Genomic DNA, 19885 nt, shown 5'->3' with positions numbered 1-19885 from the left:
ATCATCTGGTCATTTAAATCAATTGGGCTTTTTTCATTAGGTCAATGAACCATACTGGGCCATACTTTGCGTTACACTAATATTTGATTTGGTTCAGTTGTTCCTTGGGAAAAAAAATGTCAGTGTTGTAACTCTTAGACAATTTTACATTTTCTGGTGAAATAAAAGGACACAAATTGGGCCGCTTTGGTCGAGGCATGGAAGAAACGAGGCCTTGATGTTTGGATTGGAGAGGAGCAATATTGAATTACCCCTGAAGGACTTTTAACGAAACGCTTCCAAGGCCTTCCTTTAGTTCATCAATTCCTTTCCATTTTGTCTTATTAGTCAATACAAGAAACTTTAAAGGCTGATGGGGGCCTGCAGGAGCCGCACAATACTCAACTCACTCCAGCACCGTCATTTGTGGATGGTCCTGTCATCAACATAAAACATAGCAAATACCCTGCTGACAAAAAATACTTCGTTAAAGCCATTGACAAGCTTACGAACAAAATGACCACCCGCTCTGATAAAGCCTGAAAAATGTCTATTTGAGTCATAAACCTGTGCCTGCTCTGCTGATTTCCTCCTTCTCCTCTCATACATCTTGTAAGTGGAGGAAGCTCTGCAGGGGCACCATTTCCATTTCACAGCACAATACAAAGCCATAAACAAAAACTGCATGAATCGCTGTAAACAATACCAGCCGCATGACAAACGGCACATGAAAATGTTGTCAATGCGCAACACGTGACTCCCCGTCGCCCATCTCCGCCAAGAGTTAGTCAGAGAATAAGACGGTAACGAGCACTGCGCCCAAAGCAGGCAGTTCTTGACAACCTCTCCCTCCGTACCACAACCACCGCACACAGACAAACATGTACCCGATCACCCAAAAACACCCCCAATCTGCCAGGCTCGATGGTGGTAGGGAACTGGGATGTGACAAATCAGCCGGGACCCTGGCAGTCAACTTCATGCCCGGCGATAATGAGCTCCCGCCGGAGACGACTCTCACCGGGAGGAACGGCAGCTTGGAAAAAAAACATTTATAGCACGCTAATCCGGCAAAGCACAGTTATTTAAGGGAAGAAAAAAATCGAGATAGATAGGTGTGAAAATGTGAGGATGCAAGGATGGGAGGGTGGTTGGAGGAAGACGACCAGCGGAGGGGTAGGCGAACACAGAGTAGGGGGGTCTCCGCGGAGGATCGGGATCAGTGCTTGATGCTCACGGGTCTGGATGGTTGCACACGGTTCCGGCACCGCCTATGAGCCTCCCTGTGCGCACTTGTGTGCAGGAACAGGTGGGTGAGTTGATGTCTCATTTAGGTATGACTGTTATTGCAAAGGAGACAAAGGAGATCTCGTTCAACCCTGAGGGACACATGGGGGGAGCACATTCAGGCGTGTGGGCCAGGGCAGACCTCGGGTCGGGCCTGCACTCAGTACTGTCGCTGCACAGGCTGATGGGCACCATCTCTTCTTCTTCTTCTTATCTCTGTGTGAAAACCTATGTCTGTCAACAACGTTTTACTTTGCTACTAGATATCAACTGGACCAAAAGCCACTGACACATAATGTGCATTCGAAATAAAGGGGAAAAATGTCTGTAATTAAAAATACTCTTTTTATTCTAGCTTCGAGAACACGTTTTCTCATTCCAATCAAGCGTTTACGGTTTGTGTCTCCTTTTTTACTCCAAAAAAGTGTGTTTTGAGGTGTTTTGCACCACTGCTGCTGATCGTTTTTTAGTATCGACAATGATAATGACAATTTCTGCTCTCTTTTCTGTCAACTGAAAACAAGCCTTTTTCTTGCTTTTTCTCTTGTCCGGACTCCTTCCAGCCGAGCTGACTCAATTTTGTTATAATACATACAGCCTCTGCATTGCTTCATCTGTTTTCCCATTCTGTGCCTTTAAACATCTCCATAAAGTGTCATGGTAGGGATCAGCGAGAAGTCATTCCTCCACCCTGCCTTGCCGTGTCTGACCTATGACATATTTACACTACCACCATTCCTCACTGTTAGTGCTGATGTAATGAACAGTCGCTTAACTTGCATTTAGAAGCGACGGGGAAGCACTTTTTGTCCCCTCCTGTTCTTAATAATGACCAATTACTGGGGAGTGTGAGCTGGGCCTCACGGATAAGACGTTTCAGAAGGCGGAAAAGCTGTCACAGGGTGGGCGTCAGGGGCTTGGATGGGGGGGGGGGTTGGACCTCTAATTGGAGGCAGATTTCACAATGTTATTTCTAAAGGTGCAACAGCATGAGGGACACAGAAGAAAAGGAAAGGAAAGAAAAGAGGGGGAAGGAAGGGGAAGGAGGAAGAGATTAGGGCATGAGAGAAGAGCCAATGCAGACAGACAGACAGACATTGGGAGAGAGGGAAAGGGGAAAGAGAGTTGATAAAAATAGGAAGGACGACATGAAGAGAGACAGCGGAAGAGAACAGGCCCTGCTGCTGTTTGTCTTCTAGGGATAATATTCCACCAAAGTCTCATTCTGTCCATAAAAGCTGTCAGACTTCTTCTTCTTCTTCTTCTTTCCCCGGAACCGCTCCACCCACCCCATTTCTTTCAGAGTGATAGTTGCCTTGGCAACCGTGGCAAATCTTCCTTTTCTCAAACAGATGTCCCATTTAGTTGGAAATTAGAATGTGTAAAAAAAAAAAAAGCCCACGAGACGCAAATCATTTCAAAGTTCTTCGGTGGAGATGAGGAAACAAGGGGGGAGGAAGAGAAAGACAATAGAGAAAAAAAATACGGGGGGAGTCTTCTTTTCCTCTCCTGCGGTATTCCACACGTCAGCTTGTGGATCGAGGAGATTAGTCACAGCACTGGTGGCTGGTTTGGAGGGAAGCAGAGGAGTGCGTTGTGGGTGACTGGGTGGGAGGTTGAATCAGGGCATCCGAGGTGAGGTGGGGGCCACTTGCTCCCCACCTCACCCACCACCAAATGTGGCTGAAGGGACACGCAAAGACCAGGACGCCTCGGAGGGAAGCGTGAAACTTGTCTTGTGGTCTCGGCACGCTACAAAAAAACCTTCTGCTCACTTCGCGACTCGGTTAAGTTCATCTTCCTTGTTTTAATAGCAAGTAATAGTGTCAAATAGAATATGCACCTCGTCTTATATTCAACTTTTTATTAAAACAGCTCAATCGTCTTTGTCTCATCCTGCTCCTTTTTCAAATGCAAATGAGTTCTTGGAAAAGTAACCATGTTAACAGACCTTGTGATAAGATTTAAAGGAATAATGCATCCAAAAAAACACTTGAAGCACTTAAAAAAAAAAAAACTGGCTGAGTGATTCACTGGCAAAATGGGAACAACTCAACGTTCTTCTGAGCCACGCTAGAAATACTAGAACACTGACATTCAGCAATCAACGGGGAGAAATCCATCACGGCACACTCTCACAGAAAGACCAATCACAGAACAGGCAGCAGTCTCAATAGACCAGAATATGTTGCCTTGAGACATGTTGGATCTATCTCCCGGCTTCTCTCTATCTATCTCTCTTACTTTAGGCAGCAAAGCAAATGAAGAATAACCACTAAAAAAAAAACTTGACAAGATGGTATATGACATTTAAACAAAAGACAGATGGTTTCAATCGATTGTATCTGGAAGGTACTAAATGTGTCCAACTTACATCTCAGGAACAGAGTATATAACCTGTGAGCTTTGATTTGAACAAGTGATGGAATAAAAGACTTGCCAATGAGATCTGAGGCCAGCAAAGAGGACATACTCAATAGAGAGCAAGTGGAGATGTGGAGCTGCATTCATCACGGGAGGACAGGACTAACACATGTGCCACCACCAACAGATGGTTCATCCAGTCAACGTTTGAAACAGTTTGCAATAAAAGTTTAGGCTTATGGTTCTGTGTCCCAAACTGTCAGCAGGATCACGTTGGATCGGGGTGGATGGAGGGATCAAAGAAACATAAGACTGCAACCCAAGAGTGTGCTCTTCATGTCCCTTTTTAAAAGCAATATTCACTTATCTTAAACTGCGCGTACAAAACGAATGCAACTCAACTTACAATTTTAATCTAAGATAAATAAAAATAGTATTTTATGTTATTTTACAGCCTGTAATTTATTTACTAATTATGCTTTGTCATCTACATGGGGAACCGACAGTCACAGAATACAGTGACTTCAGGTCAACATGCATTTTGCTTAAAGTAAGTCAACACATATAATTGTATGGATACATACCTCAAAAAATCCTAAATTACAGCACTTAACCATAAATTGCACCAAGAATTCTGATTAAATCATTCTAGTTCCTAGGGAATGCAAATGTGTGTTTGTCAGTATTCTCTTTAAAGGAAAAGCAGTGAGACAATGAGACTTCATTTCAGTACATCAACATGTTTATCTTGCTTGAAAAGCTCATTTCAATGCAGTGGATAAATTTGAGTTAATCCGCCTCGTTTCTCAGCGAACACATTTGTTTATGCAAAATGTCTGCGATAAATGAGGCTGTGTTTGGAGGAAGCACAAACATCTCATTTGCTGGTTTTGTGCAAGCACGGGAAGAGAGGGACAATACCACTCTCCAAAGTGGACACTTTTTGCAGTGTCCACTGCATTCCCATGTCCCCTGGCTCTGTGGTCAGTGGACATAGCCGCTCGCTGATGAACTGGCGGGACACAACGTAGAAAGAGAGAGAGTGTGTGTGTGTGTGTGTTGTGTGTGTGTGTGTGTGAGGCAAGACCGGAGAGACTGAGGCGCGGAGGAACATAAGGGCAGAATCACTTTAATTCAGTTTTTCTCCTCGACAATGCCACGTGTCTTGGGGAGGGAAGGCATGTGTGAAATGGAGGGAAATGCCCCGTAGCGTGCCATAATACGCTACCGCACACACAAACGCCGACACACACCCACGCATGTTAAAGCCCTGCCCCTGGAGGCCATTTAACAGGTAATTTAAAGAGAAATCCCTCCAGGGAAACGACACAGTAAATGTCTTCTTGTCTGGTCTTCTTCCCTCCATAACTGTTTATTCAACTATTGGCTTGTAGACCGGCAGACACTTAGGAGGGAAGAGATGAAATGGGAGAGGAGTGGGGGGAGGAAAAGAAGATTGAGGGCGAGTGCGAGGGTGGGAAAAAGTGTTAAAGTAGGCCAATTTTTTTCTAAATTCATCTTTCCTCCACCAACCCCCTAAGTATCCGTTTATTAATGTTCAGTGTTCATAGGCTACTTTATTTGGATGCTGTGGGAGTACCAGTGGTATGGGATGGAGGTGGGTGATGGGGGAATGGGGGGTTAGAGGAATATAGGCGAGAAAGGGAAAGGACAGGGATTTGGAAGTCTCAGAGTGAATGAGGTGTTAGTGTGCGCTCTATGAGGAGGGCCACAAACACATGAACTCCATACTGTATGTCTCTCCATCTCTTTACATCTTTAAAGGAGCATGCGCATGTTCTGGCCCATTGACTACAAGCTGTGCATGCATTTCATTACCCCGACAGAATCCCAAAGCATACCACATCTGTTTGATTGGTTTCCTTCCCTGCAGCTATTGGTTTCAGATCATTTCTGCAGGAAAATTCACTTTTTATATTTAATTTTTTTGTCTTCATAAAAAGGTTAGCTAAAAAGCCTAAGACACAGCGACAACTGGTGCGAATCACGTTTTCATGGAGAACTAAAAACATGCAGGTGTCAAAACTCAACAGCACACAGATACAATTAACGTGATCTTGTAGAACAGCATATCAATAACGCTTCATATCAGGGGGCAAAAATCGGTGTCGTGGACAGGGTATAGTCCGCTTTACTGTCCCTTGACTCGAAATGGACCGTACTTAACTGAATGAACACCATCCTGTGAACTCATAAACTCAGGTTTAAAAATGTTTAATGAGGAAATAAATGAAGGAGTCTTTTTTTTTTCTAAAGATTTAAATGTTTCTTTGCAAACAATGAATTTGCTTTTCTGTAAGATGATTTTTATAGCTTTTGGAAATGAAGTGAAACCAACGGCTGCTTGGAAGGAAGCAAATTGGTCTGAAAATGGTTGGCAGCAATGTAAACTAAATACGTAGTTAATGGGCTAAAACATGCGTGCCCATTAACTACGTATTAACTACTACTTGTTCTTTCTCTCCATCGTTCAAACTTCTGTTTCTCCTTGTCAGAAGGAGAACAAAGCCAAATCTGATCGTCTCAGAACCAAGAAGAGTTACCTTCATGCCATCTCCACCATCATTAGACTCATTATCATTAAAGGCAAAGCGTGGCGCGCCATCGTTGCATTGTACCTCTCCTTTCCAACCCTCTCCGCTCTCCTTTACTGTCACGGAGGGCCGCTGAAACAAGCAAGTTAATTAAAGTCCTTTTCATTGCGACGCTCATCAGCCAGGACACGCAATCAAATGAAGCGCAGGTATGATCCATTTCTGTCAAAGGAGTGAGTGAGTGGAGGAAGGAGGAAGACAAGATTGGGTTGGGAAGGGAAGACAGGGAAGAGGAGGCCTCTCTTGATCTCTTTAGATTTTGATGAGGTTTCCTAATTGGGCCACTATAGAAGGAGAAGTGAATCCTCAATAATTAAAAAATCTAATTAAGGAGTCTTTTGCATCTCCGTCCTCAATTATTCCACGCGGAGCAGTGGGGAGCGATACATTTCTGCCGTTTTCATTTAAAGACGAAAAAAAAAAAGGTCCCTCCCGTCGTTCCATGCAAATCCCCCGTCAACAAACAGACGACTTAGTCCCTCTCATCTCTGTGTCTGTTCGTGTGTGCCTCTGTGAACAGGCTGTCCGTCTACCCTGCTTGTCTTATGTTCCTCAGAGACCATCTTTCGAAACATTTAAAGATATTTAACCCATTAGTACCAACCTATATAGAAGTTTTCTTTTTAATCTGCCCCTCCCTTATCGTCACTTGCTGTTTCCATCCATCTCTTTCTCGACCCACATACTCAAACTATGCCAGACTCAACAGTGAAAAGTAGTCAAGCACCAGACAGTACTCAAAGAGCAAGACTTATGCCTTGACCCTCAAAAACGTTCATTCAAGTCTCTAGACCTATTAGTTTCTAAGCTATTAAGGCTGCCCCCTAAAATTCAATTATTCGTAGCATCCGTCAAAGAGCCTCAAGCCAAATAGTCTCCTGTCAAGGTTTTACACGTCCTCCGTCGGCTGGAAAATAGGCTAAATGTTTAAAGGATTACACTGGTGATAATCAGCATTATTTTTTCAAGCCAAACTAATAGTGGATGTATCTAGTCTAGTGTGAGAATCAAAGCCTGAAAGAAGATCCTTCCTCTGAGCCATAGAGCTTCATCGTGGTTAAAAACACATTAATAAGCAACACTGTTGCATCACGTGACACGTTCCTTCATCATCATGAAAACACCCTAATTTATTTGTACTCAATCCCACAATCACAGTCCTGACAAATAATGCCTAGAGCACTTAATATGGATTAATCTACCATTACCATTTCCTAGTAATGTTCGCTGAATACGTTTTCATGAAATTAAAGCTATTTATTTGTCAGTAAATCTTAAATACTGAGATATAGAGAAATTCTGATCGTCCTGCAAAAAGATTAAATGTTTTGCATTCTGGCCTCTGAAGAGACTTCCAACTGATCAATTACACAAATTGGACTTCCAGGATCTAGAGTTCTGATAACTGACAATTCAGGCAAATATTAACAAATGCTGGTTGGGTTAAACATACTTGACATCGTATTAGCAGGAAGTAAACGTGAAGATGATGTTGTTAGATGGAAACAGCCTCACAGTAAAGACAATACTTGCCTCTTTGTTGGTTTGCATGCTCCTACAGTGTAAACGTGAATTAAAATGATGGTCCTCTACTGTCTCTGTTGGGCAATACTAGACTAGGGGGTTTATAATATAATCACTGTAGCCAAGGTGACAACAGCAGCGTGACATGGTAACACAAACTCAGTGCCTGTGTTTGAATTGGTTTAGACATAAAAGACAGAATGCTCAATCTAATTAGAATAAAATTTTGTGACATTTTCATTGCATTTGTTTTAGAGCTGTGTTTCATCACATTGCTTCCGTTTTTTTTGCAAACTGTACTGTATGGCTGCAATCAAAGTATTTCTATGATCAATAGAGCTTACATTTGTTTTCTAAAGAAATGTATATATTTTTTGGAAATGGCCCTTCCCAATACCAAAGATCCCAAAGTTACTTATTTTTACAAACATAATAATTTTTTACTGGTGCTTAATTTTGAATATTGAATTGTGGAGTATGAAGAACAAATCTGCCATGTAAACGCTGTGGTGACTTATGCTAAAGAGATAATGTGTGTTTTTCATCATACAAGTAAATGTGACTATTCCTTAAATTTAAACATAATAAAAAAAGTACATTCAAAGCAGATAAGGAGAAGAAGAAGTTTTCACCCCTCTTCCTCTCAGCCGAGAGTTTTTAATTGGCTGCTGATGCAAGATGCTCGTACTTGTGTTGGTACTTGTGTTGGTGGAGGAGCAGATCCATGGACGTGGAACGTTGCGTGTCCCGATCCATGCAGCTCATTATTAATAATGACTCAGATGTAATCTGCCGAGGTTGCCAGATTGGTATCTGCTGCCGAGAATCTTAGTTTCTAAATTATGAGTATAGAGAGTAGTCCTGAGCATCCAAGATGGGTGCTACCAGCTGGTGAATGCATTATGTACCTTCTGTATGAATATTTCATTTCAAAAGTTATTTTTCTAAAAGCACCATTCACTCCAGTAATACAAGGGTAGATCTTAATTTGATTAATAAACGACAGAAAATACTTGAATACTTGAGATTCGAATTCTCTCATTTGTATTGCATAATATAAAGCCTCATTAGGAACTTATATTTAATTATTTATAATTGAAAAATCTGCAGCAGATATATTTGTTTGCACTTTCATAAAAAGATGGAAATAATGAATAATAAACTGGAACAGACTCTCACCCCACTGGATTCATCATTTGTTCTAAGCGGAAGGAAAGGCTCACTGAGAGAGCAAATGGAGAGATCTTTTTTATTAGAGGAAGTTGACATCCCATAAAAATGGTGGCCTAAATATAGCTACAGAACATTTGTCTTGGGTTCTGAAGCTCCTCATGTTTGTTGTTCTATAAACAACAGTTTATCTGGACTCAATTTGTTCACCAAATAAATCAAAGCCTCTGCAGTTTGTTTCTAAATTAGGTTTAGGTTTAGGCCATGCCCCCCCCCCCCCAAAAAAGCAACAGTGCCTATTTATAGCTACAATATTTTCACACATTTTCTCAGAACAATTTCTCGAGGTGTATGTTTACAACATGTTCTCCAGTGTTAAATGTTGTAGTGTAAACACAAACCGAACATATTAATCCTGAATCGAAACAAAGCAAACAAACTACAGGTGTAAAAATACCTGAAACACTGCAACAAACAGTGTCAATAAATTCCAGTTACATACCTTTTAAACAGCAATAAGGATGGTGAGGACACATGCACAGGCTTCATTTAGAACCATATAACAGGTTGCACCAGGGGTAGGGGAATTTAAAATGATTTATTTACAATAAACCACGTAAAGAACAAATAGTATAGTCTCAGAAACAGATATGAATATAAAAGGGAGGAGTGACTGGTAGCTTCAGATGTCCCAGCTAAAAATGTCCACGATTTCAGTTTAGTTTAGCATATTAATAAAATGACCTCCTAATGACACCGTTGCCTCCTATTCCTAACTACAAGTCCTTCACCTTTGTGGAAAACGTCATGGGGTCAAGGAAACATGGTTAGGAGAATTCATGAGGATTTGGGAAAATATTTTAGAGATTTCGACTCCACATTCACTAAGCTACTTGGTCGTGATGCGACGGGAGATGCATGTCAATGACGTCTCCGGGATGGCCCCCCGGCCTAAGTTGGGCAGCGGGCGTGGTTTGGCTCAGCTGTGCAGGGAACAGGGTGGGGGAGTGGCTCAGGGAACGGTGCCAGGTGGAGGTGTAATTGGCCTCTGAGAGAACGGAAAGGACAGACAACTCGTCGTGTACATGGTCTCCGTGAAACCCCAACAGAACCCCCTGGGACCCAGACACATTGCAGTGACACTTAGATTAAGACAACTATGAAAGTCTGTTACTGCAATATGCAAGTGACAAGTAACATTTGTCACATGGCGTAGCAGCTGTGGTCTCCTGCCTGAAAGATTGTCGTTTGTTAGACCACCCTCCGACCTTTACACTCTTCCGATGCATGATTAACATACCTGGGAAACATTTCCGCGTTTGTTGTTTTATTTTGCGTAGGTATGGCTACCAATGCTGGATCAGAATAGTCTGACGTGTGTGATTAGCCTCATTAAAGACTAAGTGTAACACCCAAATATTCTTGCAAAATGGCCTTTGAATTCATTTGTCATCATTTCTAAACGTGTAAGTGATGATTTCAGACGTCCACAGACTGAACGATGCTGGGTTATGGTGAGATCCCCGTCAATGAAAAAGACAGAACCATCCCGCAGAATGAACAGAAAGAGGTCCCCGGATCTTTCTCCAGACTCACAGATGGACTGAGTAGCACTGAGATAATCAGGCTGGTCAGATAGTCTGGCAGGCGGGTAGCACCTCAAGGTGGTGGAGGTGATGGGGATATAATGGCTATGTTGAGGGGAATGGTGGTAATCCAAAAGCCATAAAACTGCGCCAGCCTGGCATCGCCATGGCAACGTAGGGGCCCGGAACAAGGACTTTCCCGCTACTGTTTGTGCATGTGTATGTGTGTTTGTGTGCATAACCCATCTAAATGCAGAGCCCATCAAATGACTGTGGAGGAAAGAGAAGGGAAATGAATGAGGATGCACAGATGAAGAGAGAGCCGGAAGATGGGGGGGAACTGATGGAGGAAGAGGACAGTTTATAGTGGAAAGAGGAAAAGGAAGAAGAAGAGATGATAACTGAAGGGCACAATAAGGAGAGAGGGAGAGAGTGATGAAAGAAAGGAAAGATGGTGGACAAAAAAGGGTGGTTAGACAGTGCAGAGGGGGAAAACACCCATAGCCTCCAGCTGGAACCCCTCAGTGTGGCAGGAATACACCCTGAGGCTCTCACACACACACACACACACACACACACACACACACACACACACGCGCACAACGGCATGCAGTCCAAGGAAAGTGAGAGCACACACACTGGTGCACACACTCACAAACCCGGAGCACACACTAACACATTCAAACAGAACTTACAGAAACACACACACATCACCTCATGTGCCTATTGCAGCAGCCAGGGCCAGCCGGTGAATCTGAATAAAACCATCTCCCCCATAATCTCAATCTCTCCGTCTCTCTCTGTCTGTCTCACTAATGTTTCTTTATCTCCATGTACGACTACCTCTTCTCCCTTCCTACATCTCTCGTTTGTCCGCTCCGTGTCTCCCTTCTTCTTTTCCACTTCTATCCTCCTCTCAGTCCCCCTGAGGCAACTCACTTTAGTGGCTTGAGCAATAAACTCAAGGGATCTTGCTATCACAGCAAAGCAATTACCCAGAACTGGGGGCACACGCACACACACACACAAACCCTTGGAAGCCTGTCACCATAATACGCAGGATAACGGAACACACTCAAGTAAGTCAAAGCTAAATAAAAAGGCAATATAAATTATTCATTTGAATGCTTCAACGATGCACAGATGGATTTGAAAGGCGAACAGTTGGAGAGCAATGTCACAATAGCAACCTTTTAACTTTTGCAACAATTCCTGGTGGGATTGACCTGCTAAGGGGCCCAGGGCAAAGAGTGAGCTGCTGAGCCACCTCAGCCCCACCCGTTTTTCTATGCTAGAACATCATCTAACCTCACATATAAAATTTGGTTAATTGAGTAAACACAAAATCATTTAAAATCTATGCCAAATAAGGATAGAGTACATGCAGACTGTGTTTAACGCAGAGGTGGGCCGGCTAAGCCTTCTCTGCTGGTCTATAAAGGGAATCACAGTTATAGCTATTTCATAATTTAATAGGCTTCGCACATTTAAGTGTATGAGGACAATATTGTTGATTGTCGTACACTTTAGCCAATCAGATCTTTAGTTTGACGTTATGTTGGGCGTATTCTTAGACCTGCCAATAAAACTGAGGCAGCCTCATCAGTACTTCTGCATTAATGTGCGTCGGTCAAACAGAAAGCTTAGCAGATCTTAGTATTTAGAAAGAGTTCATATGGCTTCTGTGTTTTTTTCCATCTGCAGTAGTGTGTGAAATGGCCCATGGTGTGGTTTTTATTATACATTTATTACCGTTCCCTCTAATGTAAATAATATTTGAATGTGCCGTGCTCTTGAGTGTTTTGATGGATGGTCTTGTCATGCATTGTTTTAAATAAATGTAATTGGGTCAAGTTGAAAAAGCACATCCCGCCTCTAGTATACCAATAATCTGGACTCCCCAGACAGCCTAATCTCCTAAAAAATGTTTTAAATTAAGGGCACTTGATTTGAAACCTTTCCCTCAAAATGTAATCAACGATGCAGATTCATATGGGAAAGTAAACTGTATCACTGAACATAAAAGTAGCCTCAACACATGAGGTTATAGTTTTCCATGTATGCGATGATGCATTAGGATATGTCATCATCATTATCTCATTTTCCAGTAGTTATTTTCTGCAAAAAGATAAAACTAAACAAAAACCAAAATACCTTTTCCTGTATAAGCCAGAAAGCCTTCCAGGCTTTCATCAAGTCATCAACAAAGCACATCAAAACATTTTGGACGGACTATTCCTCCCATACTAGACACTGCAAGAGGGAAATGAAGGTCGGAGGTTTGCATTTGAATGGCGGGGGGCTGCTTACCAGGGAGAGCCGTAAATCTTGAATCCTCGTACGGTGACATCAGAGTCCTGCAGGTAGATGCAGTTGGTGAGCAGCGACTGGACGTTCTCGTAATTCTCTGGCTTTAACTTGGAGGCAGAGGGGAAGTAGTAGAAGTCCTGCTTGATCAGGTCGGCCATAAACTCCTGGTCAAAGGTCAACTCGTGGTTGCCGGCGATCACAATCTTGATGTCGTAGGGCAGGGTACCTGTCGGGGGAGGAGAAGAGGAAGATGAGAGGTGAAAAAAAAGGAAAGGGTCGCGGAATAAAGTAGGAACGGAAGAGAGAAAAGGTTGAGCAAAAGTAAGAAAAATTTAAAGTTGAGGAAAAGACAAGGCGAGGAAGAGGAAAATAATTTAATAAATGAACATCAGGCTGTTTTGAAAAAGACTTGAAAGTAGGAGTTGAGACCATACACCTGTGTTTACTATTCTTACTGAGGGAATAACTCCAGAGAGAAATAGCCCCGATGGCCATTTGAAAGAAGGCAGGTTCATTCATTCTCTTTTCCGGGAGCTTTAACGGGAGCTTTCTGCCCGGGAGAGATTCCAAAAATGAATTGGAAGGGGGAGTCAGAGATACAGATTTAAGGGATGGTGTAAGAAAAAGGGAACAAAGGAAAGAAGGCTAGAAGACGAACTGGAGGTCTACAGGGAGGAGGGGGAAAGGATGATATGAAAACAATCTCAGGTGGCTTTCTCATTGTCTCCCCCTTGATATCGAACAAATCTGTACATCTGTCTTAGCTTCCCTCCATCAGTCAAGGTCTCAACCCACTGCTCTGCTGTCTTCTGTTTATGGAAGCAGAGCTGAGTGCATCTGTCAGGGAGTCTTTATCTGGAGGAAAGAGTGATTGTCGTGAAGTTTACAGCGCAGAATACTAAACATTAACCGCGAAACCCACTGCATCTTTTTCTCCCATCGCCCTCTTATGATCAAACACCCACTCCTTCACAATAACCACACCCCCCCATTCTCTTCCCCTCAAGGGCTTTAATTGGCCATTCAAAGCCTGGCACAGTGGGGCGCGCGATCGATCCCTGCCCATTAAACCCAGTGGCTGCTGGCCCTTCAAAAACCTACATGATGTTTTCAAGAAACTGAGGACCAAAACTGAAAAACATCTGGGCGGCTTCTTTGTCAGGTAGAGCGGATGCGGCGAGTTCAATTGCACATTTCTTTCTCGCAGCTGAGCACATTGGGGTTATGTGTTTGCGAGTGGCTTTCTGTCGCCTGTGCGAGTTTGCATGCATCTGTGCATGAATGTGTCACGTTGGCGTAATAAAAGGAGTAATTAAACTGGGCTTTGGAGGAGGCTGACAGATCTGCGATGGCTATGTCATAACAGCCAATCACAGCCTGGTGACAGAAAGAGGGGGGGGGGGGAGACACAGCGTGGGGGGGAGTGATGGTGGGGGGGGCGAGAGGGGGTAAAGGTAGAAGAGCGACAGAAATACTTTAGGAAGCTCAAAAATCCTTGAGTGCGAAAAAAGGAATAATAACAAGATGAAAGCAGCTGTCAGAGTGCCCGTCTCTTGCAGCCTGGGCCGGGGCCGCCCCCTCCCCCCAACGCAGCTCCCATTTGTTTGGCAGAAGGGCTCGTGTTTAGTTGTCAAGCAGACACCGTAAATGAGGGGCTGCACCTCCACAAAGGCACAGGGACACACGCCACCGCACAATCAAACCACATTTTCCACCGCTTTTCCTCAAGGCTTGAAGGCAATCTTCCACGTATAAACCAAGGATGGATGACTACTTTACGCCCAAATAAAAAATGTGAGCATTACCTTCAATCCTTTTTGAAGACAACTGAGCGACGGTATTTTTCAATTTCAAACAAAGTATAAAAGGTAACGGGGATGACTTCTTACCAAAAATCCGGGTTCAATCACAAATGTCTACCGTCGTGTTTCTGCACTGTCGGTCCTGGAGTTCAATACTTACCACCATCTCTTTTCCTCATACATATTGAGGAATGTAATAGAGGAATTACAGACATAGCAAATATTATAACAAAGTTCAGCTTTGGTGCGTTCGCTAAGGCAATCGGCTGCTTGCTTTTAGGGTCCTACCTTTTACTTTTGTGACCTGCTCATGAGCTGGTTGCACACGCCATGAATGATGTTCATCATCAACTTATTCTGTGTGTTTGGTCGCCATCCATACAATCCTATATAGTCCCATTCCCCCTGAACAAGTTGCATTATCTAATGAGTCTGGAGTGAGAAGCTGCTGCAGAATTATTCAAGCTCAGATGAAAAATGAGTTGGAATCAACAAGCATTCATCCCACAGCCATGAGAATGCTTTCTTTCAGGGTCTTTGCTTGCAGCATCTATACAAAACGTGTTTATTTGCATCTAAAATAGCAGCTGGAGTATGAAGTGAAAAACTGGACTGACCTGAACTTGAGTGCATACATGAATACAAATGCAATGTATACAAATAAGAAAATCAAATGAGAAGAAGCCTTTGGTCTCACTTTTAAAAAGTTGTTTTTATTCATTCTACTCCTACTTCTATAACCGTACAAACGGATTCATCCAAAAGCCATTACGGTGACAACCAGATATTGTCAGGCTGAGGAAGAACGAAAGCTGCTTTGGATGAGATCCCCGGCTAAAGGATAAAAAATGCAAACATCGAAAAGTAACGTGTGTAACATGTGTGTCTGACGAAGACGGACAGCAAGGCGACATGGCAAAGACGGCGAGGTATGGTGCTCATAAAATGTTTCTAAAAATAAAGCCAATCTGTGTCTCCCCTGTAATGTTGCAACATGAGCGATTTCTCCCTCGTGAAGTTTGACGGCCAACGGTAAAAACTGAAAGAAAGAAATCACCGCGACAAATATAAACCTCCACCGGGTGGACCAAACCTTCCTCGTACACAAACACTCTTACCTAGAAGAATTCAATCTTGATTTCTTCCAGTAAAGAAAGAAAAGCTGCAAAATTACAACTTTTTATCACCATGATTCTGATTAAAGCAGCCAGTGAGTGCCGTCTAATTATTATTGTAGGAATTTGACTGCTGCAAATATGACGACGATAACAATACAAAAAGAAAATTCAACATTACAGTGTCTGTGTGTGTCCACAAAGACAGAAAAAAGAAAATCAACCCCAGAAAGACAATTTCTGGATCAAATAAGAATGTGTTGCTTCAGTTACAAAAGACGAGAAGAAAGGAAGAGGATGTGAGTGGAAGTGTGTTTGGGGGGGGCGTCTTAACATTTGGGCCCCCGACATTCCCTCACAACAAGCGGGCGGCTCTTTGTTACCCCGCCATCTTTTGTCTTTAAATTCAAAAGGCTGCTTTTTAAGCAACAAACATTCTTAATTCATCGGGGTATGAATAGGCGGCGGTGCAGGAAAGGCGGCCGCCTCGTGTTAAAAAAAAAAAGATAACAAAAGAGAAAAGAAAAAAAAAAAGAACCGACACAAAGTGAGCAAACGGGGTGCAAAGATTGAAGAGAAACAGACTGCAGCGCAGGCTGGAAGTGAGGCCACCCTTTCATCCTTTTTATTCCTCGCCGATTCTGTTTCAAATTGATTGTCGCTCAGCGTCTTTGCTCTTTAGTCAAGTGTCTGTTCAGGTCCTGGACCTGCTGTCTGTCTGCGTGGCCCAACAGCCACTGTCCCCCCCCCCCCATGCCTGCACCTGATGACCCTGAGCATCATTTTCTTGTTTTCTGACACGTCATTGTGTGTGTGTGTGTGTGTCTATAATACAGGCGACAGTATCATTGTGTGTATTTGTGTGTGTGTGCGTGTGTCACACCCCCGCCACAGGAAATCTTCCGGAGTTCGGCCACCATTGTTCCGATGCTGCGATGGGGTGGTCTGCTCTTTGAAGAGGAAAATCCCCGCTCTGCCCAAAAGCTCTGGCATGTATAGGGGGATTACACCCATTGTGTGTGTGTGTGTGTGTGTGTGCTCTTCAATGTGTGTTTGTGTACATGCAGATAAAAAGCCAGAGACGTCTTGCCTGCCAAGACAAAGTTAATTCATAAGTGTGTATCTGCATAGATACCAAAGACTAAGGCCAAAACTCCCTGCCAAATAACTTAATACCAGTGTGTGAGCGTGTGAGTGTCTGTGTGCCTGCGTATCTGCTTGTGTTTGTGTGCAGAACATTAAGGAATGTGTGTGTGCAGTTGCGGAAAACAGGAGGGCAAATATATCCTGCCAACCCAAAAGATTAGATTAATACCAGTGGGTGTATTTCTGTCAGTATGAGTGAATGCATGTGTACAACAAGCAGCAGCCAAAACCGTCTGCTAAAATTAAAATAAAAGTCCAGCTTATTACAGCATGGGTATTCGTTTTTCATGGCCCAGAAGCGTTTAATGTGCAGTTAAAGTGATTACAAAGGTTTATTTTGCTGTTTTTTAATGACCGTTTCAGACGACATCAAGACTTCATGTGACATAGACTGAAGTGGACGCAGTCTCTAGTCTAGTCCTGTCACCTATTGGTTTGTGGACTGGTTGGAAGCCTCCATTTAGGCATTTAGGCCCTAACTTGGTCATTGAGAGGTCATCGCTTTAGTAGCCGCATGAAAGGGTGGGGCAACTCACCGCTGAATAAATTATTTTCGCACGACAATTATAATACAATTAACATTCACTTATTACATGGATTTATTTTGTTACATTACACCCTTAGGTAAAATAACTATGTAGACTGCCTTTGTCAACAGCCATCAAATTTGACTTAACTGCATTTAAGACATATTGAAACATACTTCATCAGTTGTTCTAATCACCATTCTAATGCCTCAGACAGGGAAAAACCTACAGTATTAAACTAAATTAAATAAAAGCAAACATATCTGGCTCTGGTAGCAACCTGTCAATCACAAGGAAGCCCCGCCTTTGGCGGAAAATCACTGTCAAAATTCGAGATCCCAAATAAGGTTCATTCGCGCACGTGGATTAAACATCCACAAGCAAAAGTCGGTCTCGAAAGAGCGATAGTCCGCGAATTTTGACAGCAATTTGCCGCCATACCCGCCCATCAGCATACACTGATTCACTGTGCCCAATAGGTCAATTGCGAAGTACATCGCTTGCCATTGATAAAAACACACATCACATCACGCATGCGCGGTCGACGTGGGAGTAGGTAGCGTTCTCTCACTTCCCCCTTTGCTCACTTAATGATTACTACGGCCATTAGATGACGGAACCTCAAAATTCCGCTGACCAATAGATGATAATGGCCAACTGAGCTAATAATAATAAGAATAAAAACTCTTATGAATCCACGCGGGGAAATTCCTCTCTGCATTCCAATATAGTGGGAGCAGTGGCCTGCTGTAAAGTTGCCCCGGGGAGCAGTTAGGGCTTGTGTGTCTTACTCAAGGACACTTTGACACGGGACATGTAGAAACTGGGCTTACAACTGCCAACACTGCGGTTGCTGGCGCACCCTCTCCACTAATAAGGAGTTAGAATAGGGTAATGCCGCCTCAAATCTATGCCCCCAAATACAACTGATGAGGGCTATATGGACTGATCACACTTGAAGCAGGTCTTGAAGATGAGCTTTGGGTTTTAATAATTGGTAAACTGATAGTTTGTCGCTTCTGGTATGTGGCCCAGTAGGACCTTGTGGTGCCAGAACTCTTTAATAACATGATAAGATTGGCCAGATTTACTTTGTATCACGTATTCCTGTGCGCCTTTGTGCAGCTACACCCCACACCTTCGGTACATTTTCTTAATGTATAACATAGAGAGATTACGGCCAAACAGCTCAGCGGTAGCCAGTCTTTATCTGTACGTGCATGAATAAAATAGCTATAATTTCACCGAGAGGCTTCAAAAGCAACGGCGCTGATGTTCAAAGACAGACAAGCTAAAGACTGCTCGGATCAGTGGTAATTCCCTCCGCAACATAAGTGTGTGCGGGTCTAAACTGGATGTGAGAGAAGAACGTAATATGTCACAAGAAGAGATAAAGAGAGAGGTAAGTAAGGGATAGACACGCAACGAGGTACAGATGGATGGGAGAGAAGCAGCGAGGCATCCGCCTTCTCACCTCGGATTAAACGCAATACACGCCTGTATGTTTAACTCACCACCCACACACATACCATCGCACACGCACACAAAAACAAACACACAATCATAATCACACGAGCAGACGCAAAACAAAGACAGCCAGCAATTATAAGACGGCGCACACAAACACCACCTACAGAGCCATGCATCCGAAAACACATTTTATCACAGTACAGCAGCACCTCCTAACACTTCACAATGTCCTCGCCCAAACATAATGCGCCACACACAAACATACTCCACGACCCACATGTGCACGCACACACACGCAGGGAGTCGGTGACAAAGACGGATCCGGAACATCATCAAGCGCCCTCGTAGGTGGTCTCCCTGCTCTCTATCTTTCTTTCTCTCTCTCTCTCTCTCTTCTACACTCCATCTCTGTCTCTTACGTCTGCTCCACTTCCACATTCAGCGTTGTCTCGCGGATAATGCGGTTTGAAGATTGAGCTGCAACTTTTTTGGAACAAGCGACACGTGTCCCTGAATGCTAATGAATCAAATGGCTTGTCACTCGCCATCTGTCCTGTGTCGGTTTTGAAACTGGATCTGTACTGACTCAAAAGTTAGCCAGAAGTCCCTTTTTTAAACAATGTCAAAAGCCAAGTTGTATTACAAGGCAATGCTTTTGTGACTGCTCTAAGAGCAGAGTGCACAGCCTATAATATTCCAGGGATCTTGTCTTTCCATTTCCATCCATTGTTTTTGTCCTGTCGTGTCCTGCCGTGAAGGTTGTGGACTCTCAAATCTCTCACAAGAGCAGGGATTCTCAAAGTGTGGTGCGGTGCACGAGCTGCCTTTAGGGATGCGCAAGAGGAAAAATGTAATGGTGGCGTATTTAGTCATCTTCATTGGTGTTTAAAAGTGACATAACTGGAATTTATTGAAACTGTAGTTTGTTTGCTTTGTTCGAGACAATGCTTTGGATTAATACATTCATGTTGCACTTTCCCCTTTGTTCGG

At 43.3% G+C, this 19885-nt stretch overlaps 1 protein-coding gene across 1 annotated transcript in view; it reads right to left on the bottom strand.

Annotated features, from left to right (window-relative positions):
- mpped1 (metallophosphoesterase domain containing 1) overlaps positions 1-19885 on the bottom strand; it is a 61567-nt gene that overhangs the window by 26181 nt on the left and 15501 nt on the right. The window contains exon 4 of the mRNA XM_037461197.2: positions 12836-13061. Within this exon, the coding sequence (XP_037317094.1) occupies positions 12836-13061 (226 nt within the window). The remainder of the gene's footprint in view (positions 1-12835; positions 13062-19885) is intronic.

This window comes from Pungitius pungitius, chromosome 2, assembly GCF_949316345.1.
Source record: "Pungitius pungitius chromosome 2, fPunPun2.1, whole genome shotgun sequence".
In the NCBI taxonomy this organism is placed as follows: Eukaryota; Metazoa; Chordata; class Actinopteri; order Perciformes; family Gasterosteidae; genus Pungitius; species Pungitius pungitius.
The sequence above is the reverse complement of the archived record's forward strand: the minus strand, read 5'-3'. Positions and strand labels throughout refer to the sequence as shown.